The sequence below is a fragment of the Lemur catta genome, chromosome 8 (assembly GCF_020740605.2).
Source record: "Lemur catta isolate mLemCat1 chromosome 8, mLemCat1.pri, whole genome shotgun sequence".
NCBI lineage: Eukaryota > Metazoa > Chordata > Mammalia > Primates > Lemuridae > Lemur > Lemur catta.
In genome coordinates this window covers 86,640,622-86,658,146 of record NC_059135.1, presented here as the reverse complement: position 1 = coordinate 86,658,146, position 17,525 = coordinate 86,640,622, and the positions used below count along the sequence as shown (strand labels likewise).

Sequence of the window (17,525 nt, the reverse complement as noted above, 5' to 3'; positions counted from 1 at the left end):
AGAAGGAAAGGCTAAGGAAAAATATGAAAAACTATCTTTAGATAAATCCTGTCAAAGGGATGGTACAAAAAAGGGAGTAAACATTACAAGTGGAGCTACTGATGCAGCCTTAGGGCTAGAGGGTGGAAGCCAGATGTTGAGTCATTCAGTATGAAGGGGTGTCTGGTCTCTTCCTATCCAATGTACCAGAATGCATTCTACATTAGATTTGAAAGATGGTCACCCAGGTTTTGCTTTGCCATTTGCAGTGGTACAGAGCTCACTATCTCAAGAACCTCCTCCATGTCCGATGGTAGTAAGTGTTAGAACATCCCTTTCTACTGCTGAGTTGTCAGGCTGTAACTTGAACAACTGGTTTACTAATTCCATCCTAACTATCCCAGGATGCCTCTAATTCCTTTTCCACAAGACAACTCGTGGCATTTTTCAAATAAGTATCAGGTGTATCCCTTAGTCTTCTATTTGTCAAACTAAACATCTCTAATTCCTTACACATTATTAATTCAGTATTCTGCACCTCATACCATGTTAGTCACTGGCCTTGGGGACACTCCTTGGTTTATAGTGTCTGTAACTGAGATCCAAATTAAATAATCTTGATATGATCTAAACAGCAAGAGTACCACATAGAACTTTTAATTTCCCTGTTCAAGAAAAATCAAGATGTGTTAGCTAAACACTAATTATGTTCAACCCTAGGCTAACCATCATTTTTTGACATATAACAAAGCGTAAGGCCAGGTGCTGACAATATTTGTAGAGTCAAAACTAAGGTATATGGAATACTTTTAGAGTTTTTACAAGATGTACATCATTATGTGTACATATGTGGTATAGTCTCAAGTTTAAGGGGGAGCAGAAGGGGCCCAGGTGGGCTGAGGGGGTGTGGAACAGAGGAACTTGGGCTGTACCTTGTGGCATGGGCAAGGCTTGGCCATTTGGAATGGAGAGAAGGATAACAAAGGAGCGTGTGCAGGAATAATGAGTAATGAAGAAGGTCAGGGTTGATAAGGACATATGTGGTTAGAAATATAAATATTTGGATTTGTACCGTAACATTCCTAATACAACTTCCTTTCTCCCATTCTAAACATGTTTGGTTTTGCTAAACAATTTCCAGGACTCAGATTTCCATGGGTATTAGTTTGGCAAACTAATCCTTGATGAGCACTACAAGGAGCTAAGAGAATAATGCTAGAATTCTCCTCCAGTAGCAAATTTCAGAGATGACTTCCTGGATAACCGATTTCCTTTATTCCGAGCATAGGAATTTCAAGCAGTCCACTGGGAGAAATGTTTTTGGATAGATGTGACTTTAGATACCTTTTAAATTATGTCATCTTGAGGACAAATGATCCCAAAAGCAAAAGTCCTAAAGTAAATGTCTGATCCAACTGCGAGGACTTTTGATCATTTGTAATATCAAAGAATTTCTCTTTTAGAATGCCCTTCTACAACTGACCTCATTCATATTTCTATTTCCAAAACAGAGAAACAGGAAAATCAATTACGCAATATAACTGAATAAATCTAGTAAATACATACATATTTGGCTTTCAATTAGCCAGTGAGTCTGAACTTCCAGAGAATACTAGACAGACAATATTAGACAATGCAATTTCCCTTAATAGGGACCGTAACCCCTGAGTTGCTACTGCTTCTTTTTTTTAATATTGTGCAAATAACTTTTTTTTGCAGCATGCAGTGCTCATAACTTCTGTGGAAACTTAAACATTATACAATAGAATTTCCTGGAAAACCTTTTGAAACTGGTCACAGACTCCGACCTTGCTCTGGTGCCCTGGGTCTGTCAGCATGCTGTTTTATTACCTCTGGAAGGTTTGGTGCCAAGAGACAGTCCAAGAGTTAGAGCTTAAAGAAAACAAGGTTCATGAAAATAATTAGCATCTGCCTTCTTTCAAGAAGGGAAACTGCCACTTCCGACCATCAGTAATTTTATGTACCTATCACTTCTCTTTTATCTTTGTCACTCAACCCTTCAATTGGCCTGCCCAGATGATCGGTAAAGATTATAAATTGTTAACTCTTAAGAAATGACTACTGACATATTTACGTCAAACCTTTCTCATAACCGATGGGAAACCACACAGTAAGTAGCAGAATCAGGACTTGACCTTCACAGTACAGGGGATGAACCAGGGATGACGTTTTTAAAAGTTAGCAACAAACAGTATGACATAGTGACCAAATGATCAGACAGAGCCCCCGGTTGTACTGGTGTGCCGCCAAAGACCAGCCCCAACTGGACTAGAGGGTACATCAGTAATGTTTTAAGGGATAAAGAGAAAAAAATGCCTTTAACTTAAAATTAGGTTATTTACAGGAGCTAGATAATACTATTATACTTTTAGCTATTGGTTCTTCTCTTTTTGCCCTTTTACCTTTTTTCATTGTTCTTTTTTGCCACTAATCTTTGCAAACTCACCCTCCACTTGACAGCCTTTCTCCTTGTCATTTACGCTGCGCTCCCCTGTGAATTCAAGTGTATGTTGGTCTTGCCAAAATTCTCAAGACCTTCTCTGTAATTACCCCCTTTCTAGCTTTTCAGATTAAGCCCTGATTATGTTTGTAAAAGTAACTTGATCTGTATATCTACAATTATTCTCTTTTTCACTCATCCAAGGTGAAAAAAATAAAACACTTAATATTTTAGGCCTTGATTTTTATCATGGATTTTTTTGAACCTATGATAGTGTCTTAATTGCTTTCTTTCAAAATTATGATATATTCTTTCATTGCTTCTATTGATAAAGTTGTTTTCAGCTCAAGATCACAACTGGTAGATCAATGGAATAAAATTATGGGGTAGAAATACACATTTGATTATTATTGATACTGCTTAGAGCCTTTACTATGATATGCAATGACATCATCACAGACATGACAAGCATTAAAATTTCTTACTTTATGACTGGATTTTGAAAGATGTGTAAAATAAAAGTCTCAAGAAGCAGGCATTCTTACTGGCCTTGTATATAAGGAATAGCATTTACGTCTTCATTAAACATTCCAACCCCGTAACTTTTTACCGGTAACTATCTCAAAATCGCGTATCCCATTTAGCATCTGCACATCACTGCGACAAATGACTTTTTGCTATGCTTGCTTGACTTTTTTTTTTCTTTCATGAACTTACAAATAAAGATGGGCTTATCTCTAATGAACACATGAGCCCTTACAAATTTCTGTAATTTTTCCTCTTGAATCGTCATCAATCCCTACAATGTCTCAAGAAATGTGCTAAGTCACTTAGGAACAAACATGTACAAAACACATCCCCAGTTGTCCCTATGCTTTCAATATGGGTGAAGTTTTATCTTTAAGGTTTCATATTTTACACCAAGTGCGATAAGAGATAAGTATGAGAAGACTCAGTCCTACAGGTCAAAGATGCTAAGGGTACAAGACCTGTCCTCATACGGCAATTAGAAAAGTCAGTCCGTGTGACTGAGACCTACATGGTTGGAACTGGTGTGTTGTATTTTGCTGAAGCATCGCAGAGGCAGTGATGTCTGCACTGAATGGGAGAGGGAGTGGAGGACAGGAGCTAGAGCAGCCTTGGGGTCCCTGTGAGAGATCGCCCTATTAGTAAAATGTGATTAATGTGGCAGCACAGAGCTGAGAGCTGCAGTATCTTTAACTTTCTCTCTCAGGCAGACTTTTACATCTGATAAAAATCTAGATTTATCGGCATAGAGAATAATCATGGCGTGCCCAGGAGAAGGCAAAGCTAGAGCAGCAAGTAAGTCCAGCTCCCCATAAAGCAACCTCCTGAGGGTGCCTGGGCCACGAAGCCAGCCACAGGACGCCAACCTCAACCAACCCTCTGACGAACATCAGCCTTCTTACAGGGCGTCTTTGCCCTGGCATAGCTAGAGTGTGCCTCTTCCAACTACTTTCCAGTTTCATTAACCTATTCCAGATTCTCTGGTTCAGGGAAACTTTTCATCCTCAGCTCTTTGGATTATTTATGAGGACTAATTTGTAATAAAAAGAAATCATACTGTGTGCCATAGTTAAAGCCTCTGAGAAAAAAAAAAAAAAAAAAAGCATTTTGTATTTCTTCTTTTCAGAGAGGCCCAAACGTCTCTCCCCAGGGTTGCAGGGTGGAAGTGAGGTCCTAGGACTCCCTCTCTGGCCTCTGAATAAGGAAAGAATTATTGGGGGGGGGGCATCTATCTCTTTTAAATCCAGAGTTACCCCTATGGAGAGATATGTAGAATTATATCCTAACAATTCCTTTTAAAAAAGTCGTAACTATGCTTATACACTAACAAGTTAGTGAATGTTTCCATTAAAATTAAAATTACATAGAAGGCCATGGTAAATTACCCATTTCATTTCTCCTTCCAGATTAAAAAAAGGGCACTTTGTCACTTCTTACTGTGGGTGCACTTCAGCCTTAATACATGCATTTATGTCAAGGGGGTCGTTTATACTGTTGCCTGCTGGAGTTTTTCTTCTTTCAACTTAGTAGGGAATATTTGTGATCTTTATTACCCCAAATAAATCTACAAAATGCCTTTTGCTTGAGGCTCTTTATTTTAATTTCAGATAAATAAATCACATTAGGTTCCTGGCTGTCATATTAAGATAAGCATGGGTCTAAAAATAACAAGTGTGTTTTAAGCTAAATGTCTTCAGATTAAATAGTGGTAAATTTCTCTGGGTGACCCCCAAATCTTATTGATGTTGGAATGTTTTTCAGTACTTTAAGAGTGTTTCTTGAAGAACATAAACCTGTTTAAACTAGAAGTGGAATTATTTTTAAATCATATATGGGCCTGCTGGTACAATATTATTCAACTCAAGCTTCTCATGGCTGCAGTAAATCTATCTTTAAAGTGGGGATATTTCCCCAGTTACATTAGAGGGCAGCTTTATATCTTTGTAGATTAATCCAACAACTCTATCTATATAGTGTTTCATTTATTAACTGTAAAGAACTCTAGACTTGAATTCCTCATCCTCTCTACTGTTAGAGCCTAAAGTCTTAAAGACAATTCAAATTCAATCTATTCAAACACTGACTCTCTATCTGCCCTCACTCCAATTTTGCTCCTACTCAAGACTCGGATCAAAATGCCACCTCCTCTGGGAAGCCTTCTTTGAGCTTCTGAAGGACAGAGTCTCCTACAACGTGTTTTACAGTTCCCTCCCTCCAGCCCCAGTGCAGTAGTCTCGAAAAATGTGAATGTTTCTTACAAACAAGGTTTAGAGTGAAAAGGAAGGTTAAAAAAAAAAAAAAACCCAAGGTTTTAAACAGTCTATTTTATGTTTATTAGGTTAGGACCTAAATATAGGCTCTCTGATGGATTAGCGTGGCTCTTTAAAGAAAGAAATGTGGGCAGATTTGACAAGAAATAGGAAATCACAGATATGAAATTGGTGTAGCGTGTCACCTTGACCTATCTGGTGTCTCCTTGCCCCAGAAAACCTGCGTTCAAAAACTAGGCACCCCCTAATCAACACCAGGGGCTTCAGAGCTATGAGAAGAAGCCGAAACACCCCCTTGCTCTTCAGTGCGGGACCAACAGTTCATAATAAGTATCCTTTGGTGTATAGCTTAGCCCACAGCCCTCCCTACCACTGTCCAGGGATGACATAACCATTGAAGCATGTGGCAACACCCAATTTCCAGAGCCCTGGTTTATTCTCCCTTGTGCTGGGCAGAGGGCATGGCTGAGAGGCCAGACTCTTATCTTGGCAGGGGTCTCAGACTGTCTGCATCTCTGAAACAACCCCTGGTGGGTAATTGCGGAGTGACATTGATGGGTTTTTAGGGTGGCCCTGGGGCTTGCACTTGCCTGTGAATACAGCTATGATTTACAAATTCAGCCCAAGGATTGAGAAGAGGGGAAGATAATATAAGGCTTGCTAGCTCTCATCTCCTTTGACCTCAGCAGGGTGAGACAGGGAGGCAGAATGGGAATCCCTGTGCCATTATTGAGTTGGCATGGCGTGATGTTTTACTTTCAGAGCTTTTATAGCCATTACAGTGCACTGAGCTCTCTCTTTGTTTGCTACACATTCTGTCCCCCGGAGACAGCCTCTTTTTCTCTTGAAGGGATTTAAAAAAACAAATCATAGTTCTTATTTTATTCAGTGTCCACCATTAAGAATTCATGCAGAGCAATTTTACTTGTTGCCAATTAAGATCTCCCAGTGGAGATCTATGATTACAGCAAAGGCAACCTGTTTAATACTTGGCATCTCCTTAGTCTACATAAATTAACCCCATGAGGATAGAGACATGCTAATTCTTAAGATGCCTGGATAACACAATTCTATGATCTGGGACACATAGAAGGTAAATCGCCGAGAGGCTCTGGGCCGTACTCTGCTCGGGGCATATCTGCTTTTCCTTCTTACCTCTATTTTACAACATCAAGACAATTTCTAGGTAACACATTAGCAAAGAATTTTCTTTTCAAGGATAGAATAATGGCATGTGGGCTCCCAGCAAGCAATTTCGCTCTCGATTTAGAGCTGGAAAGAATTTTAGAGGCAGTCGTGCCATTAACCTCTACCCCCAAAATGTATGGATATATCAGAATTATGGAGAACATGAATGAGTATCTGGTGTGTGGATCATTTTGTTTCAATGTTCACTGTACTTAAATAAGCTACATTTCAGTCATGGAGAGAATGAAAGCAAAGTTTTTCTTCCCAATTTTTTTCCCTATTTCTTTCCTTAGAATAAGAATCACATGCAAGCCAAAAACAAAGGCGAAATTCTATTTTAAAGAATTTTGATATGCTAAAACCATCAAATTTTTTTCTGGAAGAGATGAGCCTTAAAGGATCTTCTTCTAACCAAGGACCTATATGCATGCTTTTCAACTAAGTGTTTTACTCCCCCTGGTGATGTAGGAAACCATCATATCTTCCCCTTGGAAACCAGGAGTTAAGCATTTCACTCAGGCAAACATAGTTTAGATTCTTAGAATTTGGTATTGAGACCTGGGCTGTCCCTCAGGAAAATGAAGAACTTGGGACTCGATTTTTTACATGTTGACTTTCCCCTTTGCCAACAACCTAGACTCCTCACTGCTAGATGCCCTTTCACCAAGTCGACAAAACCCCGAATCAGTGGAGTGGACAAGGAAGACAAGGTACAAATCATACATGTTATATATTTGGATATCAACTAGACAGATCACCATTGTCCAAGGTGTGTTCCTCAGAACCTTAGAGTAGATGTCAACAGTGCCTGGGTTGAGAAACCCTAGTCCAGATATAGCTTGTTTAAATGAGACTTCGGTGATCTAGAATCTGTGGGTTGGCAGCTGACACTCTGCATTCACCAGATCTTATCATTTGATTTTGACCATGCAGACCTACTTATTCTTTATTAACATATAGGCTTTTGATAACATTGTCACCAATTTAACCTACAAAAATCTGAAATGAATACTTTGACATCTAGTTGAGTTACTGGCAAGCTGTTAGGTAATTTTGTTATATTAGTCATCTCTACTCATAGGTTCTTTGAAGATTTCTATGATATATGTATTACATAGTTTATCATTGCACAATATTTAAGTATTATTAAAATTAACATGTGTCTGTATATGTTCTATAAATGCAATATAGTATTCTAGACATTGTTTCCTATATTCTCAGTGCTCAGCAATCTTAAATACTAGCTATGTTGATATCTTTTTTTCGCAGATAAAGAAACTCAGTCTCAGAGATGTTATCCAACAGCCAGTTTGGTCCCCAAAACCTCCAGTCCAGTCTTCTTTCCATTATTGCAGCACTATGCTGCTTCCATTTTTTCATGCATAATTTCACATTTGTGGCATGAAAGTATAATTTCAGTGCCATAAGCATTCATGAATTTGCTTTGTATTTTCCAGCTGTCTATGTTTATTCTAAACTCTTAATTTGAGGCTGCAAATGGATAAAGATTGTTATCAAATGTTAGAATACAGACTCCACAGTTGTTTCTTACAATGTTTCTTGTCAGTCACAGGTATATTTAGCCAAATCAGAAATAGTAACAAATGATAAAAATCATCAAGTGCAAAAAAATCCTTTTTTTCTCTAATACTAACTTTCCACATTAGAACAAATAAAGATACAGGAAATTATGCTTGTGTTTCAATGTCAACTCGTATACTCATTGTCACTACGTATGTTTCTTTTTTAAATCAAGCAGGGAGATGCAGAACAAATTAAACCTACCCAGACTTACGTTCAAGTCTTAGACTAAGTTCTAGATTCCCACCCCATCCTCTCCTTTAGATGAATTCACAGAAGTTTTCCTCTTTAGAAAGGATTTGTTGGCGTCAAAAAGACAGTTGAGCTAAAGGACTGCTCATTGCTAGACAGCTATATTTGAACTCCACAAATTCCTCCATAACTTGAAAACCCAGAGATAGATTATAGGTCTATTTCAGTAGAATACTAGACAGGACCCCAAAATAACTGGTTATCTTAAGTGTGATTACAACATATTTTTGTGTCACAGCAGATGGTTATGCTATAAGAAACAACTTAAATCTATTAGACTAGTAGCTCCCTCCAGGAAGAAAGGGAAACTTTTTAATTCTTGCACACAATCCTCTGTCATTTGTCCAGTTTGTTTCTTATTCAGCAGGTGGCAATAAGAGTATGTCTTGTGTCGGCCACGCTTTTGATCAATCCTTGAAGGTGGTGATCATAAATTAATGGTGACCATAATTATTACTGGAAGATCTAAATATTCTGAACTTGTCTCTCTTAAGTTATAAGTTAGCTCAAGTATAAATGCAAGGCCATCAGTTAATATCACCAGTAATGACAGATAGAATACCCTGTGATAATTATAGCAGCCACAAATCAAAGGCATAATAAAATTAGAAGGAGCCTATACTGATTTACGGGAACTTTTTTTAAACTTCAGACAATCTGGTCGTGCCTGTGTACATGACATGCTATTCCTGCGATACTCTGTACACCATAGATTCTATCCTAACTCATGAATAAGCATTTAACAATTTAATCATAACGATAAAGGATTTCCAACACTGTTCACTGTCACTCACATAATTTTCACCAAAAACAATCTGGCTATAGTTGTAGTTATGATATTGTAATAACCATCACTTTAAGTCACAACCTGTCACTTTAAGTCAGTCAAGTCAGGATCTGTTAGCAAAAATTTAATCAAATGTAATTTCATGATTCAATAAATAGTATATAAATCTGCTATTATTGAAGTTCATTTTCTTTTCAATACTGCCATTTCCATTTTCTCACTGGTAGTTATTCAGACTATCCAAATGCCATTATTGCCCTCTATTGTTATTCAAATGGAGCTTTTTTATTAGATCCTCTGACACTATATATAAGGCTTTGCTTCTTCAATGGTAATAATTGCATTTCTAGGAAGTGATTGTACACAAAATTCTCAGCTCTTATATTATGTTAGGTTAAGTCCATACCTGAAATGGGATTTTAATTTAATCCTATCTGAGAAGACCAAGGTTTTCATTAGCTATCTCAAGAAAGTAGGAAAATAGCCTTTTCCATGCAGATTTTCTTAGTTCAAAGAGCCGAAACCATTACTCTTCCACAATGATATGTGTAAGATACACTTACTGACCAAATTAAACTCTGAATTTCTTTCATTAGATGGTATTCATCATTTTTTTCTGTATTTTCCTCTTGAAAGATAGAGAAAACAGAATATTCTATACAAATAGTTGAAATAAAATGTTATATATCAGTTAAATAGTTTTTAAAATATACTTTCCAATAGATCTATAGAAGATGTATTTAAAAACACACAACCATAAATACATTATTGTTGGTTTTATTAATATAATACACTGGCTCACAAAATAAAACTATCAAAACCAGGCTATATTCTCAAGAACAAATCTAGCACATATTGCATCAAGTTATACAAAATTAACTGGTGTGTCCCTTATTGGCAAACAGACTTAACTGAACTTTTGTTGGATCTTACCAGTTTTTCTATGTATAGGAATAGAATATTTTGTATTATTATAACCAGGGATCTGTACTCCAGCAGGAAAACTAACATAAGAGCAGAAGAAATTATTATAAAATATAGAGCACTTTACTGAAGAACTAGAACTTCTTCGGGAAGAGGTTTTCAAGATGGCTGGAATCTGTTACAATGGTACGTGGAGAAGGGGTACCATGGCCTGGCACAGAGCTCAGTGGGGGTGGATTTGATGAGGTGTGGCAAGAAGGCCACAGGGTTGGTAAATATTTACCTGCCATCTCTGCATGCAGAGAGCACTCTCCTCCATGCTGTGAGGAGGTAGAAAGAAAGAAACAACTTTAGGGGCTTACTGGGGCTGGTGAGACAAAGGTAATTATATTAAACAATTTTAGTACCCTGTGAGGCCTCATGTAATTAAGCACTAGCATATTTATTTCAAAAAGCAAGAGCTATCAGAATTTAGAAAAAGGAATTCAAATTCCATAGTAGCACCTGTAAACAGTGTGGCCACATGAGCCCTAAAAAGCTAAATAATGACATCACAACCATCTTTGCCAGTCTCAATTCCTAAGCGGCCCCAGGAAATGAATGTGACTTCTGTTATATTAATCTACATTTCCAATATACCCACACACATATTCTCAGATACTTTCCTTACCTAGTGTCAGAACTCACCACGTAGAACAAAAACTTAACATTGGAAAACTATACAATAGCATTCTTAAAATATTTCCCTTTAACATGAAGAGAAGCCGAACTTTTAAGCAGAAATGTTCTACTTTTAAATAAAGAAAAAATCTTTACACAGGCAAGGATCAGAGAATGTGGGTTCTGGTTTCCACAACATTACAAGTTGCAATTCTAAGACTGTCGTGTCTTAGAATCATAACAGTTTTTAGCTAAACAGGACTTAGTATACTCTCTAGATTAACTGAAGTATTTTAGATCAACAAAGCTATAGAGGCTTCCTCCTGGGCAAACAAATAGGAACATGAATTTAACTCACCTCCAGAGACTTCTGTGTTGCTCCTCGAGTTGAGTTAGCAGGTGCTCAATGTATTTATTGGAGTCCATGTATTCCTGCACAAAGACAATTAAACCCTTATTACAACAGTCACCAGAATTCTAAGACTCTCCTCATCTCTACAAGTGATATTTTCAACAAGATAATCCCTAGGTCCCTCACAGTTCTAGGAGTCTATGCTTCTGTGACTCACAATCACAGTCATTTGGGAATGAATGCTGTTTTCCCCATATCCTGTGACAGTATTTTTTAAAAAATCACCGAAGAGAACGGGAGATTTACTGAGTCAGCATACAAGTCCTCTTATTCACAGGAAAAACCCCTAAATTTCACAGTCATCTACATTGGGGTCTGTGTGTTCTACTGTATAAAAGTGAGCCAATGTTACTGCCAACCTTAGAAGAATAAAAATAAATAGACAATAGAGGTCTTGATTATAGTGGTCTTATAACTCACTTTCCCCCAAAAGCTATGTTTTCAAACTATATAGAATTCTTTATATATGTTGCACATTCATTGAGCATTTGCAAACATTGATGGGCATGTCTATTTTCCTTCCTCCTCATATATACACACAATAGTATATTTCCTTTTTTTTTTTTAACTCTTAGAAGATAAATCTTTAGCTTCTAAGAAGACATGAAAGATATGGTATATTCTGTTCTGTAGAAATGTGTATGTAAATTGATCTCTGTAAGTCAAACTATTTTCAAGAAACATGTCTGAAAAATGAAGAATTCATTTGTCACATGATGACATGTAGAAAAATCCATAGGTTTTTAAATTTGTGATTTCTGAAGATGAGGCTCATATGCAGTACATTTTCAATTGCCAACTTGGAGCAAATACAATATGTAAAATCTTTTGATATTGTTGCGTTCCAAATCTGGTATTTCTTTCCCTTTCTGTTTTAACGTCTAGCCTGCAAAGCTCATCTTCTACAACTGCCTTAGATGGGATAGTGTGCAATGATTTCAACGTCAAGGAACCCGTGAAAGCTACTGTTTCATTTCTATGGGTTTGAAATAAACTGGGAGCTTTGATTAATACATTTTTCTTTCTGAAATACAGATTTCTTATTAAATGCTACACATACACATAATCTATTGCTCCTGTACGCATATTCACTGTAGTTAGGGAGGGGAGAGAAATATAGGAGTTGATCTGATAATATAATGGAAAGGGCCCAGGCCTGAGTTTCTGGTCCTAGACCTACCCATGTACCCCTGAAGAAGCCTTTTTACCTTTCCAAAATATTTCAGTTAGACTAGAGGTATATGAAGACCTTGTCTAGGTGAAAACTGTTATGAATCTAAAATATTATAATTGTGTTACAGATAATTAGCTAAGAAGTTTTATGCTTATTGAATAAACACTTATTTTCAAGTGACAACTGAATAGTTATTTAAACAAGATCATTGGGGGTGTTAAAACCAAAGCAGAAATGTCTGCTACAGGAAGTTGTAACATATGTGGTTATGTTTATAAGCGTCCTAATAAAAGCTAAATCCTGATTTAGAACATTGAACATTATCAAAGACATTAATTCTCAAATATGTCCAACTGAAAAAAATGTAAAAGCATTGTCCCAAAATACAAACCTCAAAGACATTCACCCATTCCTTATTTGACACCTATTTTTAAAACATCTATTATATACCAAGTGCCGTTCTAAGTGTTGCCGATAAAGTAATAACTCAAAGGGAGGAAACCACTGCCCTCCAGGAGCTTACATTACTATTATTCTCAAGGAGTCAATAAACAAATAAATGAACAGACTGATTTCAGATTGGTTTTATGCTACGAAGGAAATAACCAGGACAGGTGATAGGAAAGACTTTGGGGGGGGGCAGCTATTTCACCTAAAGTCGTGGGAAGAGGACTCTGAGCAAATGATATTTGAGATAAGACTTAGAGAAGGAAGCAACCATGTAGAGATAAGAAGGCCAGAACGCTGTAGGCAGAGGAAACAGACTATGCAAAGACCCCAAAATGTGATGTTGGAGGAACAAAAGGAAGCCAGTTGGGGGCTGGGAACAGGTGTACTGGGCTGTGGAATCTAAAATAAAATTGGAGAGGTAGGCAGGGACCAAATCATATGCAAGTCCAAGAAAGCAGTTTGGATTAAAACCAATGGATTTGTTATTTTGTTCATTCTGATTAGCTCAAGTCACAAGTTAAAGCTGAGAGGTGTAGTGATGACAGATATGATTTTAGGATGAAAGAGACTTACGTTCAATCCTGGCTTTGATATTTACCAGCTATGTTCCCCTGGTCAAATTATTTAATCTCTCAAAGCCTTAATTTCATCATCTTTTTCAAAGGGATAAATAAAGCTTAATTTATGGAGGTGTTGTAAGGATTACGTAAGACAGTTTCAGTAAGTATGTACCATCATACTTACCGAATCGTCAGCATAGCCATTTTCAGAGTATTATATACCTCTTCTCAAAAGGCAGATCACTTTACAATGTAAAGGTATTATTCATTTTCTCTTCTCTTACCAAACTTTGAGATTTTTAAGTGCATGGCTCTTAGATTTTAGTTGCTGAATATTAGAATAAGTAGTTAGGCAGAAATTATTATTAATAATAATAATATAGATTTCTAACTATTGAATGTAGTTGTCACTGAATTGTAGTTTAAAGGCTATTTCAAATAACAGTAATAGCTGCTTCCATTTAAACTAGTTTTACCCAATTTTCCATAAAAATGATTATGATAAATCTTAAACCATTTAACAATGGGAAACTAAGATTATGGATTCTCCATCCATTTTTAGCTTTAATTTTTCTTATAGAACTCTTACTTCTAAAATCTGATATATTTTACTTGTTTATTTTGGTATTGCCTCTTAACCCCCTCCCTCAAATACACACAATATAAGGCTAACAGAAATTGGCCAGGCACGGTGGCTCATGCCTATAATCCTAGCACTCTGGGAGGCCAAGGCCGGAGGACTGCTTGAGGTCAGGAGTTCAAGACCAGCCTGAGCAAGAGCAACACACTGTCTCTACTAAAAATAGAAAAAAATTAGCCAGGCAACTAAAAATAGAAACAAAAAATTAGCCGACTGTGGTGGCGCACCCCTCGAGTCCCAGCTACTCAGGAGGCTGTGGCAGGAGGATTGCTTGAGCCCAGGATTTTGAGGTTGCTATGAGCTAGGCTGACACCATGACACTCTAGCCCAGGTGACAAAGCGAGACTCTTGTCTAGGAAGGAAGGAAGGAGGGAGGGAAGGAGGGAGGGAGGGAGGGAAGGAAGGAAGGAAGGAAGGAAGGAAGGAAGGAAGGAAGCAAGGAAGCAAGGAAGAAAAGAAATGGATTGATAGAAAAAAAGACATGAAGCTTATACATGTACATTTTGTTAAGTGAAAGCATTTTTTCTCTACCTGAAAGAACTTAGGTAGGCCCTTCATATATTTATCATTTCTGGCCCCTGAATTGAAAGTGTTAGTTATGCAATGAGAAAACCCTAACATTCTGTAAGAGTAAGATAGGATTATTTCCAGTGGGAATTTTGTCTATCCCTTTGGAGATCTCACTTCCAAGAGAACAATGGAGGGTGGTAGCAATGGGGCTGGCAGTGGTGTGTGGTAGAGCCATAGCCACAATAAGTAAAATGCTGTAGGCACAGTGGCCACAAGAGCTTTGGTGGCAAGTATATACTGAAGGTTATTGTATGGAGACTCCAATATTCCAAAATGTCTGCACAGGCAGAAAGAAAAGGTCTTGATAGATCATTTCAGGGTAAACTGAAAAAATACATGGAATCCATGCAAAAGTACTTTGGGAGAAGAGAAAGAACACCATCCTCAATCATAGAAGAGCGTGTGACTCTGAAAATTATTTACGAGAAAGCTATAAAAGCATTTTAGAAAAAGCCTTCACACGTTTACTAACCCTGTTCCTATTTCTGTGGTGTAAATCAGTGCATGTATATTTCAGCTAAGCATGCTGCAATTCAGGGAAAATAAACACATAGCCACATTTGCCTTGGTCAATATCCACTATTTGTAACACATTATCCATGAAAAATGTCAGTTTCCCCAGCCTTGCTTTGTCCAGAGCATAATTCCTATTTCATTCAGCACAAAGACTGTATTAAAACTATAGTCACTGACTTGATGAACATCCTACTCTACTGGTTTTCCTTATAACTGTGAAATCCACATTAGATATAAAAGTAGAATTAACAATGAAAATACACAGTACTGAGGAGGGCAAACTGAATCTGTTAATTAAACTAAGAAAGGATAAAGCTAAACATGAATAAAGACATAATTGATATAATGTCAGAAAATATTGATGTGTCTAAAAATTATAGCTTTTGAGTATCTATTAAGATTTAGATTGTAAATAATAAACAAAGAGATGATTAAAGAAACATTTCAGAATGGGGAGCCAAAGGACTTATGCACATCAGAGGGGCTGATACATTCCAGGTAGAGTTAATGGAAAACAATCCACACATGTACTGGCACAAGAGTTGGATAAAAATAGTGAAAGAAAAACCAAAGAGAAATCTGTTCGAATGCTTACAGCCTAACAAGGAGCAGAAAAAGATTGGCCCCATAGCTTCAAGCCACTTCAAATGCTCACTGAAATTAGATACATAGACAAACCATAAATGTTATTCTCAGTCAATAGCTCCTGTATAAAAAAGCAACATTCTCAGGTATTCATGAATTCAGAAATTATAGCACCTACTTTAATTAAAACTTATACATATGTGTAACAATTTACTTAAAGGTATCTGTGTGTTTATCAAATACTTAAATAAAAATATATATGTATCTCAGATATGTATATGTACATATGTAGGTATATATATGCACATATCTAATATCTGAGCACTGAATAAAAAATACAGAATTCACAACATAAAAAAGATTCAAAAGAAGCTAAACCAGCTAAACAGATGTCTAAGACATGTAAATAGATTATAAAACTAAATAAACATAAAAATCCTAGAAAGAAAACATAGAAAATATTATGTGTCTTTGGGAGGACAAGAGGGAAAGAAAAAAGGAAACAGAAGGGTGCAAAAATCTCTTTGTACATAGGGATAAAAATTATTGTTCTAATTTTGGCTTGATAAAAAAAGCTTAAGTACAAGGGTGTGTTTTGCCTACACATGTACAATTGAGGACAGCAAGTTGGTAATATATGTTGTGATTTTAAAAGATCCATGCACCTCTCATCCCAAAACTCCTTGTCTAGAAATCATTCTGAGGAAACAATCAGATTAAAGCAAATGATGTTCATCAAAATATTCATGACAGTATGAAAAAACCTGAGTATATCTTAGTTTCTAAAAATATAGGAATAATTAAAATAAAGCATGCTTTATTCATTTGAAGAAATACATAATTCTTTTAAAACTTTGTAAAGTATATATAATAAAATAGAAAACACCATATAATGTTAAGTGAAAGCAGGGTGAAAACCTGCATAATCCTAATCACAATTTATAAAATGTATATAAAATATTAAAAGTAAAAATAAACAGCATATGGTAATATTATAGGTTAATTTAATTTTCTTCTACATACTTTTCTTTCTATAGTTTTTTTTTTTACCTAAATACATATAATAATTTAATTAGTGACAAAGGTGGTATCATGCATACACACAAATTAGTATCAGACCATATAGGTACAAAGTGAGTTTCCCCTTAGTCAACCTTAGTGGTAGAAAGGTCAGCACAGTGCATGGAAATGCCATTTTTCTGTCATGCTATGGAGGGATCCGATAGGTTTAGCTTTGCTGTACAAAAACTGGGACATGCCTCAAGAGAGGGATCCTGCTCTTGTATCACTTACAGGGAAGTTGGGAGGAGGGCAGAGACCATCTAGTCAACTGTGTACTAAGCTGATCTTTGCTGGTCAGAGAAATGACTTGGCTAGGAGGATTCTCGTATAGGTGCTGCTTTTATCAGCAAAACAGATCTAGTGTTCCTCAGATGGAGCTAACTCAGTCTCACTGAGCCAGCTCATTGCGAAGCTGTGAGAATGGGGAAGGGAGAGAGTCCCTAGGGCCCTCTGAGGGGACATTTCACATCAGTGGGGAGCTCTGTTAATGTGATTGTTGCTTCACTTGTCTGCCTTCCCAACCGCTCTGTGGTCCCTCGAGGGTACAGGTATGGTTTTTTATCTTTCCTCATCTTCCATGGTAGAAAGTCAATCGATAATGCTTAAAACTAGAAAATACCCACAACAGACAAAAGGTAGAAGCAACTCAAGTGTCTCATGACAGAGAAATGGATAAACAAAATGTGGTAAATACATACACTGGAATATTAGCCTTAAAAGGAAGGAAATTTTGACAGAATTTTAAATGCTACAGAGTGGATGACGCTTCGAGACATTATGCTAAGTGAAATAAGTCAGGCACAAATGGACAAATATTGTATGATTCTACTTATATGAGTTTCCTGGAATATTCAAATTCATACAGACAGAAAGGAGGATGGTGTTCCAAGGTCTGCAGGGGCGGGGATGGTGCCTTAGAGTTTGAT

General features: G+C 36.9%; 1 protein-coding gene across 7 annotated transcripts in view; it reads right to left on the bottom strand.

Annotated features, from left to right (window-relative positions):
- NCKAP5 (NCK associated protein 5) overlaps positions 1-17,525 on the bottom strand; it is a 768,565-nt gene that overhangs the window by 559,042 nt on the left and 191,998 nt on the right. For 6 of the 7 annotated variants that reach the window (XM_045560321.1, XM_045560316.1, XM_045560320.1 and 3 more), the window contains one exon: positions 10,989-11,062. In XM_045560321.1, the coding sequence (XP_045416277.1) occupies positions 10,989-11,062 (74 nt within the window). Of the gene's footprint in view, positions 1-10,988; positions 11,063-17,525 lie in introns of those variants that run through there. The other variant, XM_045560323.1, reaches the window with a different exon arrangement.